General features: G+C 36.4%; 1 protein-coding gene across 2 annotated transcripts; it reads right to left on the reverse strand.

Moving 5' to 3' along the window:
• Nucleotides 1–332: 332 nt before the first annotated feature.
• Nucleotides 333–20,388, reverse strand: LOC117335907 (E3 ubiquitin-protein ligase RNF6-like). Of its 2 annotated transcripts, XM_033896187.1 has the most exons (9): nucleotides 11,589–11,793; nucleotides 10,480–10,638; nucleotides 9,460–9,655; nucleotides 8,471–8,532; nucleotides 6,822–6,900; nucleotides 5,181–5,239; nucleotides 3,888–3,989; nucleotides 3,435–3,656; nucleotides 333–3,122 (listed from the first exon to the last, which is right to left on the reverse strand). In XM_033896187.1, exons 2-9 carry the CDS (start codon nucleotides 10,552–10,554, stop codon nucleotides 3,075–3,077), a joined length of 843 nt encoding a protein of 280 aa, XP_033752078.1. In that variant the 5' UTR covers nucleotides 10,555–10,638; nucleotides 11,589–11,793; the 3' UTR covers nucleotides 333–3,074. The 2 variants fall into 2 exon arrangements, 1 of the variants encoding a protein (XP_033752078.1); XR_004534506.1 differs by lacking the exons at nucleotides 333–3,122; nucleotides 3,435–3,656; nucleotides 3,888–3,989; ... (1 more) ...; nucleotides 6,822–6,900; nucleotides 8,471–8,532 and adding exons at nucleotides 14,558–14,762; nucleotides 20,271–20,388 and having other exon boundaries at nucleotides 9,533–9,655; nucleotides 11,589–12,916.
• Nucleotides 20,389–20,773: the final 385 nt, after the last annotated feature.

Here is a 20,773-nt window from a genome sequence, read left to right on the forward strand (position 1 = left end):
ATAGGGACATTGTATAGACCAGATATAGGGACATTGTATAGACCAGATATAGGGACATTGTATAGACCAGATATAGGGACATTGTATAGACCAGATATAGGGACATTGTATAGACCAAACAGGGAAACATTGTATAGACCAGATATAGGGACATTGTATAGACCAGATATAGGGACATTGAATAGACCAGATATAGGGACATTGTATAGACCATATATAGGGACATTGTATAGACCAGATATAGGGACATTGTATAGACCAGATATAGGGACATTGAATAGACCAGATATAGGGACATTGTATAGACCAGTCATAAATTACAGTAACACTACTTTGAAATACCAGGTTTATTATCAGTTATATTGTACACAAGTTTTTATTCACAGTCAATCTAGGATCAGATACAAGGTCACACTCATACCAATCATACATGTAATCAACATACACATTCAATCTACATATTCATTCTGATTTGTCAGATCACGTATTACTTCTACTGAAATAAATATTTTTGCTTAGAAATATTCATCATCATATACCACAATGTGTAACATAAGCCATCTATAAGCTAGATCACAATGTCTTCTATTTCCAACCAAAATATTCTTATTTTCTGTATCAGATATTGGAGCTAACATCTTGTTCTCATCTAAATTTGTAAACCCTGATTTTGTATGTCAAAACCAGGTGTTGAAATTAACTTATCTTTAATAAATCATTGATGACAGCTTCACACAGTTATACTACTCTGTGTCTAGTACATTGTCACTTTATCAGTACAGAGACCGAATTAAGTTTTAGTATGTTTATACCACCTACTGTTTTACCCCCTGGCTGTATCGGCCGGTGTAATGTCATTATGTGTGTCTATAATAATACCATGTCACCCTATAATTTGTAATAATGATGCAATTATAAAATATAAAATAATAAAATGAAAGCCAATTTCCTGTCAATTTCATACAAAATAATATTCTCTTTATTTAAACACAAAATTATGACTTTTAAAGGCATTTGAAAAGTTATCAGGGAGAATTAGATTGTGTGGTGATGTCAGATGAAACTGTAGAGCCAATTACATTACCGATTTGGCCATATAATATGAAGCGCTTTACTCTTCTCACGATTAAAGTATGATGTATCACTACATGTATAAAAATGTTTGGATTGTTTACCATTGCAAAATTAAATTGTCCACTTTTGGAAGGCTGTGGTGGTAGTGTAGTATTTCGACGCCTAAATGGGTTACTAAAGTCAATTTTTTCTTTCTTCTATTGAGTTTTTATGTTGTACATGTATATCCAACAATAAAAAAAACATAACAAATGCATTGATTAGGAGAACAAAAAGTCCTGAAGATTTCAACATATATGGATACTACATTTAGACACGATTGCTTCCAACACCATAAAACATATCTTTGCACAACAAATTCTAGTTATTTCAATAATATACTCTGATCTTCTTTGTATTAACCTTGAAAAGTTCTCCTGTTATCCTGCAACTTCAGATTGGCTTAGACAACACATGTCATGTACTACAGAGTTCTACTAGATATGTATGGTTCAATAACGTAGATATTGCACACAAGGATTAAAAAAAATATATATATCAACATAGGGATATCATCTAAGCTATAACTATGAGTTATTCTACATACAAATTATTATATTATACATGTATATGTTCGTTTCATGGAGACATTTTTAGTAAAAAAATCTGAATGGATAGATCTCAACATAATAGCCACAAGCCATTTTATTATTCCCTAATTCCAAATAAATATTAGAAAATGAGAAAAGAAAATGTTGTTGTTTTTTTCTTCAAATTTGTGTGACTCTGTTTTCTACTTTTAAGAAGCTTCAGCCGATAGATTTTTGCTAAAAAGAATTTAATTTCAAACGTGTCAGAATTTTAAACTAGATAGATTTCCAACAATACAATTATCAGATTAATATCTACAATGTAGCATTGCATGTGAGAAGGTATCAAAGCTCTGTAGTATATACATCAATCAACACCAGAAATACTTCAGTCAATTCACATGTAATTTGTGGAAAGAATTTCATTAAAGGGTCATGGGTCCAAAGAAAGGAAAATCACAAGAGCACAACTACCTAAGCTACTATATATCATGTCCATGAAGTTTCCTAAGAGTTGGTTGGGAGAGAGTACAACCTTTGGGTTTCGGTAACTCCACCCACTGTCGATTTTTATTACAGAGGTACAATCCTAGTCTAGTGGCACATCCGTGTGCTGCCAAACACAGCCATAAAACACTACTCAACAGAGGTACTGTACTAACATACAACAGACAGAGTGATAAAATGTGTACTATCGTATAAAAATACCAATCCTAAACAAACACTGATAATAAATATGTTACAACAGACATCTGGTAGGAATCACAAAATTGCATTAAAGTAAGAGGTCCAAAGACCCGTATCATTTATAAAAGTGTGCATTTTTTTTTGTTATCTGTTTTTTGTTAATTATTTCAAGTAATAAACATTGCACTTTAATTTGAAAGTTGTCCTCTAAGAGGCAAATCTGAATTTGATACTCTTGTACATAATAAATATGAATATTAATGGTTTAAATTTGGTATTAATAGTTCCGTACAGATCAAATTCCTTATTTTTACACAAGTCACCATAAATATAAATCTTTAATTTAATGTCCATGGCAAAGTGAAGTAAGCTTTCCAACATAAAGGCCCAAACAGTGGGAGATATTGTTCACTCACAAAGTTCAGATCACACAAGAAAATGTCATACCAAGATAGAAAATTGTTCAAACATTATATCTAATACCAGCAACATGTGAGAATTTTATGTAACAATCCCAGCGAATCAGTCAATAGTATTAGTCATTCAACAACCAGGATTATCTCATTGTGCATGGCAACAATTATCTTTCTGGTAGAGAGAAGATAAATGTCCACTAGGAACATTCCTTCTAACAACTAAACAGAGATTCATAGCACTTCATGATCATTCCTCAATGTCTTTCTTCTTCATTCAGTACCTCAGATCCACTAAACTTTGTCTATTATGTGTCCATCAATAACTGTTTTATGTTAATTTGACTTCTACGCGACAAACTGGGCAGCTGGCATTTCCCTGAAAAGAGTATAATTCAAAATAAGAATAAAAAGGTCACATAGAAAATCACATTTGTGTATGTTGTTATTTTTTCCAACAAAAACATCAAAATTCCTCAAAATCTTTAAGTCTGGTATTTTTTATTTTAATGCCAGGATGTGAAAACCCAGCAATCTTTCCTTACCCCTCCCCCCACTAATTTTACATTTTGATAAAAATTAAGAAAAAAAAAATCAAATTTCCACCAGGGGTCAATTTCCACAAAGCTGCTAGGAAAAAATAATTGTAAAAGTGCTACATGATAAGTATTGTTATAAATTTCTAGCTTACCATGATCCACTTATCGATACACTGGGAATGGAACTCATGGAAACATGGAAGCATTTTCAGTCTGTCACCCTGGTCATACTCGCACATGCAGATGAGACAGTCTTCGGAATCCTGTTTGTCACCGTTAGCCTGGTATGTACGTACAGGAAGCCTGGAGCTCTGTGCCTCAGTCAAACCCTTGTTCTTTACATCACCCAGCATTTCTGCTAGATTTAACAGATCCTGTGCAAAAATTGAATATTTTTTCCCCATTAAATTTGAAATTGTCAGAATGGAACATCAGACCTATGACAAATTGTAGATTGAATGTTGCAAATGCTTGCTTTTATTACAAATACCATTTAGCATAACTACATTTTTTAGGTGGTCTAACCATATTTCTTCACACAGTTAAGAATTTTATTGATGCATCAAAATGTGAAGATATCATATCTATATATCATAAAAGCAAACCTCATAGTCATTGCCATCTGCTGGACTGCCAATATCTAATCCACGTGGGTTGGTGTTTCGTCTCTGTCCTCTTCGCCGAGACCGTGAGTGTCGTGCTACAGGCTGTAACGAACATGTATCAGAAAAATATGTGAAGATCAAATTAACTCTGGTTATTCCTTACTATTCTGGAAACATCCGAGGTAAAGTAGGTACAGGGCCGATTTAATTTACAAATAACTTCATAATAGCACTGGGCTAGTAACAGGCGATATATATACTTGCTGGGCTAGATACAGGTGGATTATGGGCTAGGTACAGGTGGATTATGGGCTAGGTACAGGTGGATTATGGTCTAGGTACAGATGGATTATGGTCTAGGTACAGGTGGATTATGGTCAAGGTACAGGTGAAATATTGTACTTACTGGGCTAGGTACAGGTGGATTATGGGCTAGGTACAGGTGGATTATGGTCTAGGTACAGATGGATTATGGTCTAGGTACAGGTGGATTATGGTCAAGGTACAGGTGAAATATTGTACTTACTGGGCTAGGTACAGGTGGATTATGGGCTAGGTACAGGTGGATTATGGTGTAGGTACAGGTGGATTATAATCTAGGTACAGGTGGAATATTGTACTTACTGGGCTAGGTACAGGTGGATTATGGTCTAGATACAGGTGGATTGGTCTAGGTACAGGTGGATTATGGTCTAGATACAGGTGGATTATGGTTTAGGTACAGGTGGATTATGGTCTAGGTACAGGTGGATTATTTTCTAGATACAGGTGGATTATGGTCTAGGTACAGGTGGATTATGGTGTAGATACAGGTGGATTATGGTCTAGGTGCAGGTGATATATTTACTTACTGGGCTAGGTACAGGTGGATTATGGTCTAGGTACAGGTGGATTATGGTCTAGATACAGGTGGATTATGGTCTAGGTACAGGTGGATTATGGTCTAGGTGCAGGTGAAATATTGTACTTACTGGACTAGATACAGGTGGATTATGGTCTAGGTGCAGGTGATATATTTACTTACTGGACTAGATACAGGTGGATTATGGTCTAGGTACAGGTGAAATATTGTACCTACTGGGCTAGATACGGGTGGATTATGGTCTAGGTACAGGTGAAATATTGTACCTACTGGGCTAGATACGGGTGGATTATGGTCTAGGTACAGGTGATATATTTACTTACTGGACTAGATACAGGTGGATTATGGTCTAGGTGCAGGTGAAATATAATACTTACTGGGCTAGATACAGCTGGATTATGGTCTAGGTACAGGTGAAATATAATACTTACTTGGCCAATAAATGGACTGCCTCCCTCTAACATTGACAACAGGCTGCTGTTGAGATGAGCTGTAACAATAGGTTACTGTTAATGAATCGACTTGCAAATTATTAACATGACTTCACAAAATTTTTCAGAAAAATTAATCAGAACTTATCAAACATTCCATTAAATCGGTTGTCCAATATCTGAAGGTTACACCTGATAACACAGAGTTACTTTTCCCTGTTTAATATGGAGACAACAGTACCGAAGGGTACTTTACGTAGTGATAATTAGTGGAAGTTAATTTTTCAGGTGTACATAGACAACACTACTACAGAAAGACAAGAGGCCCAGAGGGCCTGTATCGCTCACCTGGATTTCATGAGATATGAAACAAGAATGATGATTAAGTATATTTGTCACTGGTATTGCTATGTCAATATATCATAGACATTTTATATGGGTACGTGAGGTTTTTATGCCAAAAAAATGCATTAATCCAAGAAATGAAATTGACTTTTGGCGCAACCCCATAGGGATGCTGCCACACAAATGTGAGTGATATCCATTGCTTAGTTTCAGAAAAGAAGTTGTTTAAACCAATTGACCCCTTTTGACCCCGCCCTCTGCACTGCGGGGGGTAAGTTCCTTCCTTTATAAGATTTTGATTCCCTAACCAAAAGGATGCTACCAGTCAAATATGAGCTGTTTCAGAGAAGAAGTTTTTCATATCAATTTAGCCAAATTGACCCCTTTTGGCCCCACCCCTCAGCCCCCTGGGAGGTCAACCCCAAAGTTTGTACAATTTTGAATCCCCACCCCATGACCATGCTACCATACAAATGTGAGTGATATCCATTGCTTAATTTCAGAGAAGAAGTTGTTTATATCAATTCTGCCAAAGTGACCCCTTTTGGCCCCGTCTCTTAGCTCCCCAGGGGTCAGCCCTGTCATTTGTACAATTTTGAATCCCTACCCAAGGGGTTCTACCAGGCAAATATGAGTGATATCCATTGCTTAGTTTCAGAGAAGTAGTTGTTCATATCAATTTAGCAAAATTGACCCCTCTTGGCCCCGCCTCTCAGGCCCCCGTGGCGTCAGCCTCACCATTTGTACAATTTTGAATCCCCACCCCATAGTGATGCTACCAGGCAAAAATGAGCAATATCCACAGCTCAGTTTCAGAGAAGAAGCCGTTTATATCAATATAGCCCAATTGACCACATTTGGCCCCGCCCCTCAGGCCCCTTGGGGGTCAGCCCCATCATTTGTACAATTTTGAATCCCCACACCATAGTGATGCTACCAGGCAAATATGAGCGATATCCATTGCTCGGTTTCAGAGAACAAGTCGTTATTATCAATATAGCTATAGTGACCCATTTTGGCCCTGCCCCTCAGGCCCCCAGGGGGTCAGCCCCACCATTTGTACAGTTTTGAATCCCTACCCCATAGGGATGATTCTGACCAAATTTGGTCAAATTCTGATCTGTGGACGGACGACGGACGCTACGGTATGGCATAAGCTCACCTTGGTCCTTTGGACCAGGTGAGCTAATAAGGGCAATTTTCAATTACAAACATTTGTAGCTATGTAATGATACTATTCTATAAAATTAATATGGACAAGTGTCAAATGTCATAGATATTAGTTTTAAAAATCACCAATGTCTTCCAGAAAATGTTGACCTGTTTGTTGCGTCCAAGCCCCATTACGTGTCATTGGTCGACCCTGTGGGGAATGCTGCAACAAACACAATTCATAATGTAACATTAGTTATAGAACAGGATATTATATTTAGGATATATACACATTTCATATGAAAATTATAGGACTGATTATAAGGAAAGACAATTATATTTAGGACATGTACACATTCCATCAGGAAAACTGATGATAGAGTAGGACAATTATATCTAGGGCATGTACATATTTCATATGGAAATTATAGGACTGATTATAGGGAAAGACAATTATATTTAGGACATGTACACATTCCATCAGGAAAACTGATGATAGAGTAGGACAATTATATCTAGGGCATGTACATATTTCATATGGAAATTATAGGACTGATTATAGGGAAAGACAATTATATTTAGGACATGTACACATTCCATCAGGAAAACTGATGATAGAGTAGGACAATTATATCTAGGGCATGTACATATTTCATATGGAAATTATAGGACTGATTATAGGGAAAGACAATTATATTTAGGACATGTACACATTCCATCAGGAAAACTGATGATAGAGTAGGACAATTATATCTAGGGCATGTACATATTTCATATGGAAATTTTAGGACTGATTATAGGGAAAGACAATTATATTTAGGACATGTACACATTCCATCAGGAAAACTGATGATAGAGTAGGACAATTATATCTAGGGCATGTACATATTTCATATGGAAATTATAGGACTGATTATAGGGAAAGACAATTATATTTAGGACATGTACACATTCCATCAGGAAAACTGATGATAGAGTAGGACAATTATATCTAGGGCATGTACATATTTCATATGGAAATTATAGGACTGATTATAGGGAAAGACAATTATATTTAGGACATGTACACATTCCATCAGGAAAACTGATGATAGAGTAGGACAATTATATCTAGGGCATGTACATATTTCATATGGAAATTATAGGACTGATTATAGGGAAAGACAATTATATTTAGGACATGTACACATTCCATCAGGAAAACTGATGATAGAGTAGGACAATTATATCTAGGGCATGTACATATTTCATATGGAAATTATAGGACTGATTATAGGGAAAGACAATTATATTTAGGACATGTACACATTCCATCAGGAAAACTGATGATAGAGTAGGACAATTATATCTAGGGCATGTACTCATTTCACAAGGAAACGGACTGATTACAGCACAAACACGACACAGATTTGATACAAATATTACACAGATTTGATACAAATATTACACAGATTTGATACAAATATTACACAGATTTGATACAAATATTACACAGATTTGATACAAACACGACACAGATTTGATACAAACACGACACAGATTAGATACATTACAACACAGATTTGATACAAATACAACACAGATTTGATACAAACACGACACAGATTTGATACAAACACGACACAGATTTGATACAAACACGACCCAGATTTGATACAAACACGACACAGATTTGATACAAACACGACACAGATTTGATACAAACACGACACAGATTTGATACAAACACGACACAGATTTGATACAAAAACAACACAGATTTGATACAAACACAACAAAGATTTGATACAAACCTGAAGTAATCGTTCCTCAGGTTCATCAAGGTCACGAAGTAAAGCCTCTACCTCATCTAAATCTGAAACACAAAAAAGTTTTATTGGGATATAAATCTCGGAATAAAATCCTCAAAAGGCATCCAAAGCAGGATTGCAATAGCGGACTATGCCCTAGACCTTTGATACCTAGAGCCCATAAACCTTGACCATTGATACCTCACACCTTGACCTTGACCTTTGATACCTCACACCTTGACCTTGACCTTTGATATCATACACTATAACTCATTATCTGACTCTAATCCAGGCAAACCCTGAAACCTGACCTCGATCTCTGATGACATGTATCAGTTCATATTTATATGATCTTAACTTGCCATTGAGAAAAAGAACCTGAAATTAGGTATACACCCATCTGTATTATATATATCATACAGTAAGAAAATAATCACGGACCTAGAATATATTTTTATCAATAAAGATTTAAGGCAGTATGACACCTTCAGGAAATAATGAACTGGTTTTCATGAAAATTGACAAAACTATCTATGTGCCACCCTTTGCTTTCCTTTTGTTGCAAAAAATTACTATCCCTTTCCATGTTTATTTTCTTCATATCTTGGAAGATTTGGAGAAAATAAAAAATATGCAAAAAAACGATTTTGTCTTGAATGAAAATCAAATAACCTTTATTGCAGTGATAGAATATGATAAATGTTGGATTATGGAAAACTAAAAGCACAAATTTTCCATGAAAATAAGAAAATTACAACACATCATCGAGGTTTTTCCTGACTACATATTATATGTATTAGTGCTCACAGGGGGATAACTCTTACAAGTTGGACTCTAACGTAGGTCAATTGGAAATCTTTTTCTCAGGAGTGATTCAAATCCCATTAAAACATATTACTGAGGTTTACCCTACACTCATATTATCATATATATCCATAACAATGCTTAGCTGATATACATTGTGTCTGGCCCTTAGGATCAAGGATACTTACCAGGATAGCGTGATGTTGTCCGGCCCCTCTGTGTGGTGGCCCACCTCCCCTGCCCCACAGCCATGGGACCCCTATTGTAGGCAACAGCAGGGTTGGGTGAGGCCACATCATGGTGTGGGAAAGCCCCTGCACCAAACACTGGCGGCTGGTTCTCCAGGTTCTGGAGGGACATGGCAAACTCCATGTCCATTTGCTCCTGTAGAAATAAATCGTAAGGTGATTAATTTGTAACCAGATTATTGCTGGAGATCAATTTATCTCAGCTGAATGTTGATATTCTGTAACAAAAACTTGTTTGAAGTTTCATTAAGAAAGGATCTACAACTGGAAATAAAGTCTAGCACATCTTCATACATTTGCTACAAAACAGGCGATTCATCCTTTTAGCCGAATACCTTTTCCTATTTAACAGATCATTCCTTGTCAACATGATGTGTACTGCATAACTTTGACAGAAGACTGTATTTTTACTGTTGGACCTGAATTTTTACTATGAGTTACCTAAGCAAGGTCTACGAGTTATCAGAGCTCTAGACAATTGAGTTTGACTGTATGATAATTGTCTTAACCTTGCCTAATTACCCTACCTTGAGAGAAGGTTGACTGCATACCTGATGATTGTACCTCATGAGCCAGATATTTGCATACTCAATAAATATACCTCATTAACCGGTCGGTGACACCTTAGCCTGATGATTGTGCTTCATTAACCTGTTGACTACAGACCTGTATATCGTTAACCTGTTGACTACAAACCTGTACATCATTAACCTGTTGACTACAAACCTGTACATCGTTAACCAGTTGACTACAAACCTGTACATTGTTAACCTGTTGACTACAAACCTGTACATCGTTAACCTGTTGACTACAAACCTGTACATCTTTAACCTGTTGACTACGAACCTGTACATTGTTAACCTGTTGACTACAAACCTGTACATCGTTAACCTCTTGACTACAAACCTGTACATCGTTAATCTGTTGACCACGAACCTGTAACTTTCTGGGACTACGAACCTGTAACTTTTTGGCTAACTCTTCGTCCCCTTCTACCTGCTCTATCTGACTTTGTGGGGCTGTGCTATCTGGCATATTCTCACATATGATTGGCTGGCTCGGACTGCCATCCTGAGGTTTAAGTGAGTGACCCTGGATCTGTTCCAGAACTTGGATGTGCTGTAGCAAAGAGAATGTAGTATTACTATGTTAGTAAGGTCTAGGAGAATTTGTCTATGTAATCTAATGATAATGATATATTTACATAATGAAAGGGCTACACATACTTACACAGTAAGGTAATTATTATTAGGATATGTTTACTAACTAAAGAGATATACATCATACACATCTCACCGGAGAGGAATCCAGGCCACCAATCCTCTCATGTTGTCTGTGCACAAGACTATGGCCGTAATAGGAAATATTGTATAAAACCACCTACCAACCAACCAACCAATACAAATTCCAATTTTAAACCTGAATTCTATACTTGCTACGGGCAATAACTCATTTTCATCTTAGAATGGGTTTGGTTTGGTTTATTTATCATCCTATTAACAGCCAGGGTCATTGAAGGACTTGCCAGTTTTTGGAGGTAGAGGAAAGCCGGAGTACCAGGAGAAAAACCATCGGCATACGGTAAGTACCAGGCAACTGCCTCACATGTGTCGAACTGGCGACCCAGAGGTAGAGGGCTAGTGATAAAGTTACCTAAAAATTGGTCTCTCATATTCAGCAATTATATGGTTTGAAATCTGGAATTGATTTATTTTCCTGTTATGACTCATGGTTTAAATTGGGTGACCAAATCTTGTTGGCCAATCAGCAATTGTAAATATGCTTCATACATGCTGAGAGCTGGACCATATATATGGTAGAATGATTGTGTTCACTTGTTAATGTCCAATTAGCAAATATATGACATGGATAGTAGGAAATCTTAACTGACTCAAGGCTATGGCCCAATTCTTGTACCAATTCAAGTAGGATAAAATTATTTACACATAGAGATGATATAAGACTAGATAAGCTAAAATACATACATATAAGAGCCATTTTAAAATCAAACGTTATCTCACAATTTGGAAGGTACAGTAATTTGAAATATCTAAGCAAAATATCCTTACTTCTTTTGTTTTTGTGCGCCCTCGCTTCTAATGCTGCAGTTTGAATTGGCCTGGACCTTTCTGCAGCCATTTTTCTTGAATGTGACCTTGACTCTTCTCTCACAGTTGGTGACCATTCTGATTCTGTCATTCTAGAAAAGCCATCATCAAACCAACCTGACATTTTTTCCCTTTGATCACTTTTCATATTTGTATAAGAATTTTTTGTTTTATTTCCATCTGATTTTTCTGGTTTTCTACGTGCTCCTGAACTGTTACTGTCAATGTGACCCTGAGGATTATGATTGGTTGACCTTGAAGAAGTAATGTCATGTAAAGAGGATACATGTGATAAGTGAGGTTTAGGTTGAGCATGCTTAGTCACTGTGTGATTGGCACATTCATTGGACTCATCGTTAAGTCTGTGAACTTGACTGAACTGTTTGGGAGAGGGGACATGGCAGGCTGGGGATGAAGTTTTGTTAGTCTGTGGGGTACAGCTGCAATCGATCATTGCCTGAAGTGTCTGTGAGCTAACAGCATCAAAGTCACTATCATCGGATTCACCACTGTCTGAGGACTCTGAAGGCCAGGTGTGGTACGCAGGGTAGAATTCCTTGGTATGAAATTCGCCATCCAGTCGAGCACGTTTGCTTTTGGCTGGAGATGAAGATGTCTCAGCTTTTCTTCTAGCGAAGTTACAGGCGAGCTCCTTATTGTGTTGTTTTTCCTTGTCAGGGACCTGATATTGCTTTGACATTAGTTTGTGACTTGGTCTAACAGAATGAGGATGGATTAATTTGGTGCTATCATCTACATGATTACAGGACTCAGAGGAATGGTCCTGGTGTTTCCTAGAAAGTCCTGCAGAAGAATGTGATACTTTTCTTGCACTCTGTTCATGATTCTTATTAGGATGATTTGATTCCGTTCTTGATTTAATCTGTTTCCTCTCCATCATTTCCTGTAGAGCTGTTTTAAAATGGATGTCATGGGATGGAATATACGGACTGATTTTTACTTTTCCTGGACTAAGTGCAATCTTTGATTTAGCATCCAAAAATTTATTTCTAAAACTAGACACAATTTTAGGAGAGCTAATACTCCCGATATTACTTTTCCCCTCATTGTGGTTTTGTCTCCATGGTGATGAATGCTTTTCCGGTGTTAACATTGGTTCTCTAGGCAGTCTTGACCTGCTGTGGGAGCTGCCCTCTGACCTTTGACTTTTTGTTGTTGAGTCTGTAGGTCCTCGACTAACATCACCTGTCTCTTCATATCTATCACTGGATAGTTGGTTTCCACCGAGTTGTTTTCCTCTCTTGCCAACAAATCTTGAAAATACTGGACTGAAAAACAAATCATTTTAAAAACATAAAACATGATCTGAAAGATGGTGGATTTGGAATGAATATTATTATAGTACGGTAGTAGTATATTCCTTTTATGGTACATGTAATATTTAAGTACTGGTAAGACCAACAGCAAAATAAAAAACAAGAGGCCCAGAGGGCCTGTATCATTCACCTGGTTTGTATTCGGCCTATATATTTACAACAGGATTGTGATTATCGTTTGGTGTCCACCTGAGCTATATGGGGTGGGGATATCAATGGCTTCAAAAATACAAATAGCAACCTAAAGAACTTACTTAATTGGGCCCCGCACCTCTGGCCCTAGGGGGGGGGGGGGGGGGGTCAGACTCACCAAATAAGATTCAAATCCATTCATAACTTTATGTCTAGTAGCGATTTAAAGGAACTGCCTCAATTTCCCCTATTGGGCCCCGGCCTTCCGACCCCTTGGGGGTCAGAATCACAATTTAAGCAAAATCTGATCCCCTTCTGCCAAGGATGTTTCTGATGAAATTTGGTCAAAATCCAATAAGAAATTTTTGACTAGTAGCGATTTGAAGCAAATGTTGACGGACAGACGCCGCGCCATGACAAAAGCACACCGGACCTTCGGTCCAGGTGAGCTAATTAAAGACAGGATTTCTTAACACAAAAAAAATTTCACCTACAGATACAGCTTAAGCTAGAACTGTCGTCCAGAGGGCCAACTCATACCCCCCACCCCTCCAGTGAAGATTTTCCAAAAAAAAACCCTGTTTTTATACAGGTTACCACGGCAACCTAAATTGGTAGGGAAAAAATCTGCATGCATATGTACACATTATGAGTCCCTAACATTCCTATTTATTTCAAATGAAATCGGTTGATAGCTATATAGGAGTTGTCTGAGTTGTCTTGACAAAATTTTCCACAAGAATAGGGGGAACTGAACCCTGGTAACCATGGAAACCAAAAATTCTGTAGAGAAATATCATGCATGCACATTTACACATGGTCCCTATCACTCCTGTGTAGTTTGACTTGAAGCAGTTCACAGGTTTATGAGGAGTTGACGGGACAAAATTCATCCTCACCCAAAACACGAAGTATAGTGATGTGGTTACCAGTGTAACCACAAAATTACAACATGATATAGATTGCACACATCTAATATGTATAAGGGTTATTGCCATAAAGTTTCGTTGAAATTCCCTCATTAGTTCAGGAAGAGTAGCCGGTATATCGTTGTGTCTACAGACTCACCCAAAAAACGAAGTATAGTGACCTGGTTACCATGGTAAAAACAAAATTACAACATGATATAGATTGCACACATCTAATATGTATAAGGGTTATTGCCATAAAGTTTCGTTGAAATTCCCTCATTAGTTCAGGAAGAGTAGCCGGTATATCGTTGTGTCTACAGACTCACCCAAAAAACGAAGTATAGTGACCTGGTTACCATGGTAAAAACAAAATTACAACATGATATAGATTGCGCACATCTACAATGTATAAGGGTTATTGCCATAAATTTTCGTTGAAATTCCCTCAGTAGTTTAGGAGGAGTAGCCGGTACATCGTTGCGTCTACAGACAGACAACCTAATTCCAGTATAATGATGTGTTTATATAGTTTACAATAGAGAAATCTAACCTTGGTGTATCGGGAATGATAATCACACTGTCATTTCCACTTGATGTTCCCTGTTTCTGCTCTGCAGTATCTGCTGTAGAAGTTGTCTCCTTTGATTGCTGACTCGAGGGTGCATGTCGAAGTGCTCTTTCATGATCTTTTTCTTTCTTGCCATCTTTTATCTTTTTCTGGACCCTCAAAAACAGGTTGCCATTTGGATCCATGTCTAAAGCACCATGATATTGAAAGAATACTTTAGAAAATCTTGCTATAGTTAATAGTTTTATTGTCCTCAATATATGAAAGTTTATTGCTTGCAAAATAGTGATTGGCTAATGATCAAAAACAATTGAAAATTAAAAAAAAGAAATGTAATTGATTGATTAAAGCAAAATTAGAAAAAATGATTAATAACTACAGTTTACAAATAACACAACAAGATATGTTATTGTCTCAAAAAGATAAGATAATATACCAGTATATAAAATATTGTTTATATTGAGGATATAAAATATTGTTTATATTGAGGATATAAAATATTGTTTATATTGAGGATATAAAATATTGTTTATATTGAGGATATAAAATATTGTTTATATTGAGGATATAAAATATTGTTTATTTTGAGGTAACTTAAGTGGTTCGTGTGTGTTTGTGTTGCAGTTTCGAATACAATATTAAACAGAATTAAAGCTTTCAATTTTGAGATTCACACATGTACATAGTAAACTAGATACTAGAGCTGTCACCGAGGGGCTGACAAGTATACCCCCCGCTTTTCCATGATTGGTTTGGATACTTTGTGAAGCTGCCTATTTATGGTACTATAACCAAATCAAACATGTTCTATGTTTAGGTAAGAACTAAGTGAATGCATAGCTGAACAGAATTTTGCTCGTTTTTAAAGAAAAAGGGGCATAACTCTATTAGAACTGGTAATTCGGCAAAATCTTCGCATAGAGCTAAGCCTCATAGGGTCCTCTAACTACATACCAAATTTTAGTAAAATCCATTGAAAACAATGCAAATGCATAGCCGGACAAGCTAGTAACCATTTTTTTACATAAAGGGGCATAACTCTGTAAAAAGGGTGTAGTTTTGCCGATATACAGTCTCAATAAAGTTTCTTTCGCTTATTCACTTCAATAACGATCTGATGTACATGTCATGTTTGCAAAAGGAAAACGATAAAATGGAATTTAACCGAATAACAATTTATTAATGTTATATCAAATAACCGTTTAAATTTAACACAGATTATATGTAAAATGTAACAGAACCAGTACCTTATATTGGACATATAAAATACTGTTTGGTAGTACAACTTATGTTTTACCGACAACCACGCCATTTCTATGTGTATTAGCACAGGAAGTTGGGCTGTGCATGTGCGTATAAAATGTTACGGTTACTGAGTTGGCGTGTTATCCGATTTAATAGACAGCACTGACCTTTACAGTCGTACTCTGAACACCTCGGCAGTAATTACGCTATTGTTTCAGCAGTTTAAAAAACAGAATTTCGATGTTGAAAAAATGTCGGCGTTAACCACAGATCGTTGGGACACAAAAATGATACTTCGAGTTATTCGATCATTTCAAATAGGATTTTTGTTGTTAGGACCAAATTTTTACTTCGTATTATCCGAGTTTTACTAGTTTTCTTTACTAGGACAAAGAGAGAATTCGGCCGGGACTGACGAAGTACTTCGAGTTAAGCGGGGTATTCAAGTTTTCCGAGTTCTAGTTAACGAAGTTCCACTGTATTAGAAAACCAACGTCTCCATTTTTTTCTGGGGAGTTTTGTCTTTAATTCTAAGGTGTAAATTAAGCTTGTACCCCTTATCTGAAAAACTGGTATATGATTTAAGACAAGGCTGGAAGTGGAAGTGGAGCCATTACACAACAGATGTGAGCAACTGTTGCTGGGACATCGAGACACTGACAATAATTTTCACTGATAGATGTTATTTCATTGTTAACCAACTTTTGGATAAATAAATACCGGTACCTCATTTATACATATATGTAAGGTAGGCATTATGTCATATCAGAACTATTTTACCTCACACCTTTATATTACCTGTTTAAACCTGAGTTATTCATTAGACCTCGATACAAACATACATTCTATTGTTGCTGTTCTGTCCGTCATTATCAGGTTGGGGAAAACTGCCAACTTGTTTATAATTACAAACTCGCAAATTATACGTAAGGATTTGTATTGCAAACTCGCAAATTACATGTAAGGTTTTGTTACTAAAAATGGCAAAAATCACTTAAACAGCAAATTTGGCAATATAGTATTTAAGGTGCATCAATTTAGGAAAATACTATTTTACTAAAATATGTTTACTGAAAGTTTTGTCTACTCAGGGAACTTGATGTTACTCTACTGGAACGGATAAATGAGTTATTTATTTACCCCCAAAACACCCATTAGTCCCAAAATGGTGTTCTATTCCGTCCTTATAGACCCTTAGTTACGTAGGTCAAAATTTCACAATAATGACCCGCCATTTTGTAAGTGACAGTGCAATTAACAACCGGAATCAAAACGCAATGGTCCGAAAAGACCAAATATCATTTATTGTGCTTTTCTTCCTATATAGTTTAAATCCAGAAAACTAAGCTTATTATTTCCCAAAACCTGTTATATTTTATACAAGAATACATGATTTACAAATTATAAGCAGTAAACTATGTAAACCTCGTATAGTGATTTTAGTTTGTGGTTCTGTCTCGACTTTTATGGCTGGCTATTTACAGATCAATGAAATGACTACACAGCTGATAAAGTTCAATCTTTGATAATATACAGAATGTAGTAGTGATGAGAAGACGAAATATGATGACAGAATATACAGTCGAACCTGTCTATAAAGGACACCTAAGGGACAAGACAAAAGTGTCCTTTATAGAGAGGTGTCCTTTATATAGAGGTTCAACGAGTTATGTCCCTTATAAACGAAGAAACAAACCAAAGTCTGTTTATAATACACTATATGTCTCCTGATTTATTATATTTAAACACTTAAACAAATGAATAAAAGACAAATGATTAAAGATAAATGCTTAATTAATTAATTTTCAATCATTCATCTGACACAAAAATTGAAGTTGATATTTTTAATAATTGATATTAAGCCTATAGTTTCAAAACAAATCTTCACAATATCATACTATACTGATGAATATCTATTCAGACAAAAATACTCAACATAGTAAAAAAAATAAGGTAATTCTTATCATAGTAAAACAATTTTCATGTTAATCCTCAATATTTTGGAAAATAAATATGTTTGAAATATCTTTTCTATTACAACATTAACTCTTTATAAATGAAAGTGTATTTTCCTCTGATAATTATAATCTCTAAGCATTTATTTTGAGACATATTTTCTGAAATCCATGTAGGGATTTAATTTAATAAATACCGTTTTCTGGTTCAGTCAATTAGTATAGTGTATACAAAGACACTCGGAACTCTTCAGCTGTTCTTAATATGTTACGTAGTCATATTCCAAGGAGTTCCGAGTGTGAGAAAATGGCGGCTGACAACCATGTGCCTGCCCTGTCAGATTTGCATACGGTTGATTTTGTAAGTAAAACAATTATGACAGACATAACTATTGCTTTGTCCCTCTTTTGTTGGTCTTGATAATGATTTAATTACCCCCTGACCATTCTTGTTGTCTAGGCTATGGTTGAATGGCTAAGCTTAGCTGTCACCGGTGGGGTTGAGTAAACAAACACTTCTGCCGATGGCGATCGGTCACTCTCTTGTAATTACTGCCCATTGTTACAGCAACTTACAGGTAACAGGACAATTAGTGACTGATGAAGTGGCTTCCTAAGTTAGCATTGCTGCCAGAGGAGTTGAGTAATTAAGGCTTTGCTTGTTTAAATTAGAAACGTTTTACACACAAATATCAACACGGCTATGGTTTCACGTGTCTGTTATACAGATTTTTTAACAACTTTACGGACAAAAATAAGTGTCCGCTGTCCGCATTAGGAAGGTGTCCGCTATATACACGATATTTATATAGTGATTTTCATTGGGGATTCCTGTAAGTGTCCGTTATGGACAGGTGTCCGCTATATAAGGGTGTCCGCTATTACAAGTTTGACTGTATACACAATGCTTATGTAACCCAACAGTGCGTCCAGCCCATATCTCATATGAAAAATATCCACCCCTGCCCCTCCCTGGGGATAAATGTACACAAAAATACCATGACTTTAACATGCCTACATGTACAACGGGAAAAGACCAGCCGAAATAACAATGGAATAACTGACTATATCATGCCTATAATTGAGAGAAAAATACCACCCAACCCGGGAAAATTTAGAGGTCTACGGCTGAAATATACTACATACTTGCCTCTATGAAAGAGAAAGACGAGCAGGCCAGCTACATGTAAGCCTCTGCCAGACTGTCATATAATAATAAAATGCACAGCTAAATGTCAGCTATATAGCTAATTTGGATTATGGCAAGACATGACGCTACAGTGATCATAAGAGTAATGTTGCTGTACCAAAACTAAATAAAGACATTTAACGGTTTAATTTTTTATTAAATATGTTATAGATTTATAAAATGATGGTCCATACATTTTAAAGAATGGCCCATAACAATTTTAAATGGCCCATTGATTTTTGGCATCAAGGGGCCATTGGCCCATTGGCATTTTTTTCTACCTGACCACTGCAACATGCACTCTGGTTTGTGGGATATGAATATGGAATTATGCACAACATGTAAGTGTTCAAAATCCAAATCTTTTACACTAAATAGAAATAAATGTTGTATTTTGTTTTTCATATTGCTCAATCACGCACTGATTAGGGTGATTAGGCTAAAGGGTGATTAGGCTACCCGTGACCTACAGTATATAGTTAGCAATATGGCACTGAGTCGAGTGTGAAATTTTGACCAACGTACAGCGAGGGCCTATACAGACGGAATACAGCAATGATATGAGACTAAATGGGTGTTTTGGGGTAAATAAATATCTCATTTATCATTATATGTAAGGTAGGTGATATGTCATGCCCAATTTTATTGTGTTTGCACCAAAATCTTAGTGATACCAAACAGTGTCGGAGAATTCCACGTTTTCATATTGTAGAGCGCTCTGGCCCTACACTAGACATGGTGTCAGGGCCAGAGGAAACTCGGGCTACAAGCTTTGGTATTTTCCAACATGCAAATAGTTTTAGTTTTGTAAACTTGTCTCGCTTTTTGTCACATATACCTTTTCCGTCATAAATGCTTTGATTTGCTACTGTTTTATAGCTATATTTAGCTATTATAGTGGAATATCACTATAATTGTGAAATCAGGACTTCTCCCCGACCTGTTCAGAATATCCTCAGTCAAGTGCGTATACGTAATAGGCAAGTCTCCTGTCATGTCATGTCACACCACTCGATATTCCACAACATCAACATTTATATAATTGTTTTCTATTTTTGGTGTACATGCTCCAATTCAATTATCTACCAGAGTATTTTGTAAAACCCATTTTTCCTTACCTTGGGCTTACCATTCTATACGGGTGACTTTTGTGATCATGACCCAGTAACCCCGAACAGTGGTGTAACAGCACTGTCTTGTGTTTCTCTTGTTCTCCGAGTTATATGGAATCCCAAGGAAGTAGACAACGGGAAATCAATACAGTATGTATGTATTGCGTTCGAAGAAAATCCTAAAATATACTTACCAATGCCCTTATCTGGGATATTTTATCGTCGATCACTCTTGATCGAAGAGTTGCCGCCATTGATACTTGACCTTTAACCTTTTAAAATAGAATTACGACTGTGATCATAAGGATGCTTGAAGCAGTAGGCTCTACCGCAGCCAGTAAGCGTTTGTTAGACGCCGATACGTATATAAACAAAAAAACGGCAACGGACTGAAAGCGAAAGCAGGGAATGGAACATAGGTAATCGGTAATCGAGCGAAAGATGCTAAATATCTATATTTAAAGGAGAATTGCTGTTTTGAGTTTTACAGGAGTAATGATGCGTTTGAATAATAACTTATTGCATGACTTGATAAAAGTGAGGTCGGTCACTGAAGTTCGAAGTTGAACAGGAAGTACGTTCTTGTCCGTAAGATGTTCATTTGTTATTAAAATATTTCTTAACACAACGTTAAAATATAAAGACCAAAGTGCCTCTGTTAGTGACAGAATAAATAAAATCATATATATGACAGGTT

This window comes from Pecten maximus, chromosome 10 (assembly GCF_902652985.1).
Source record: "Pecten maximus chromosome 10, xPecMax1.1, whole genome shotgun sequence".
Lineage (NCBI taxonomy): Eukaryota > Metazoa > Mollusca > Bivalvia > Pectinida > Pectinidae > Pecten > Pecten maximus.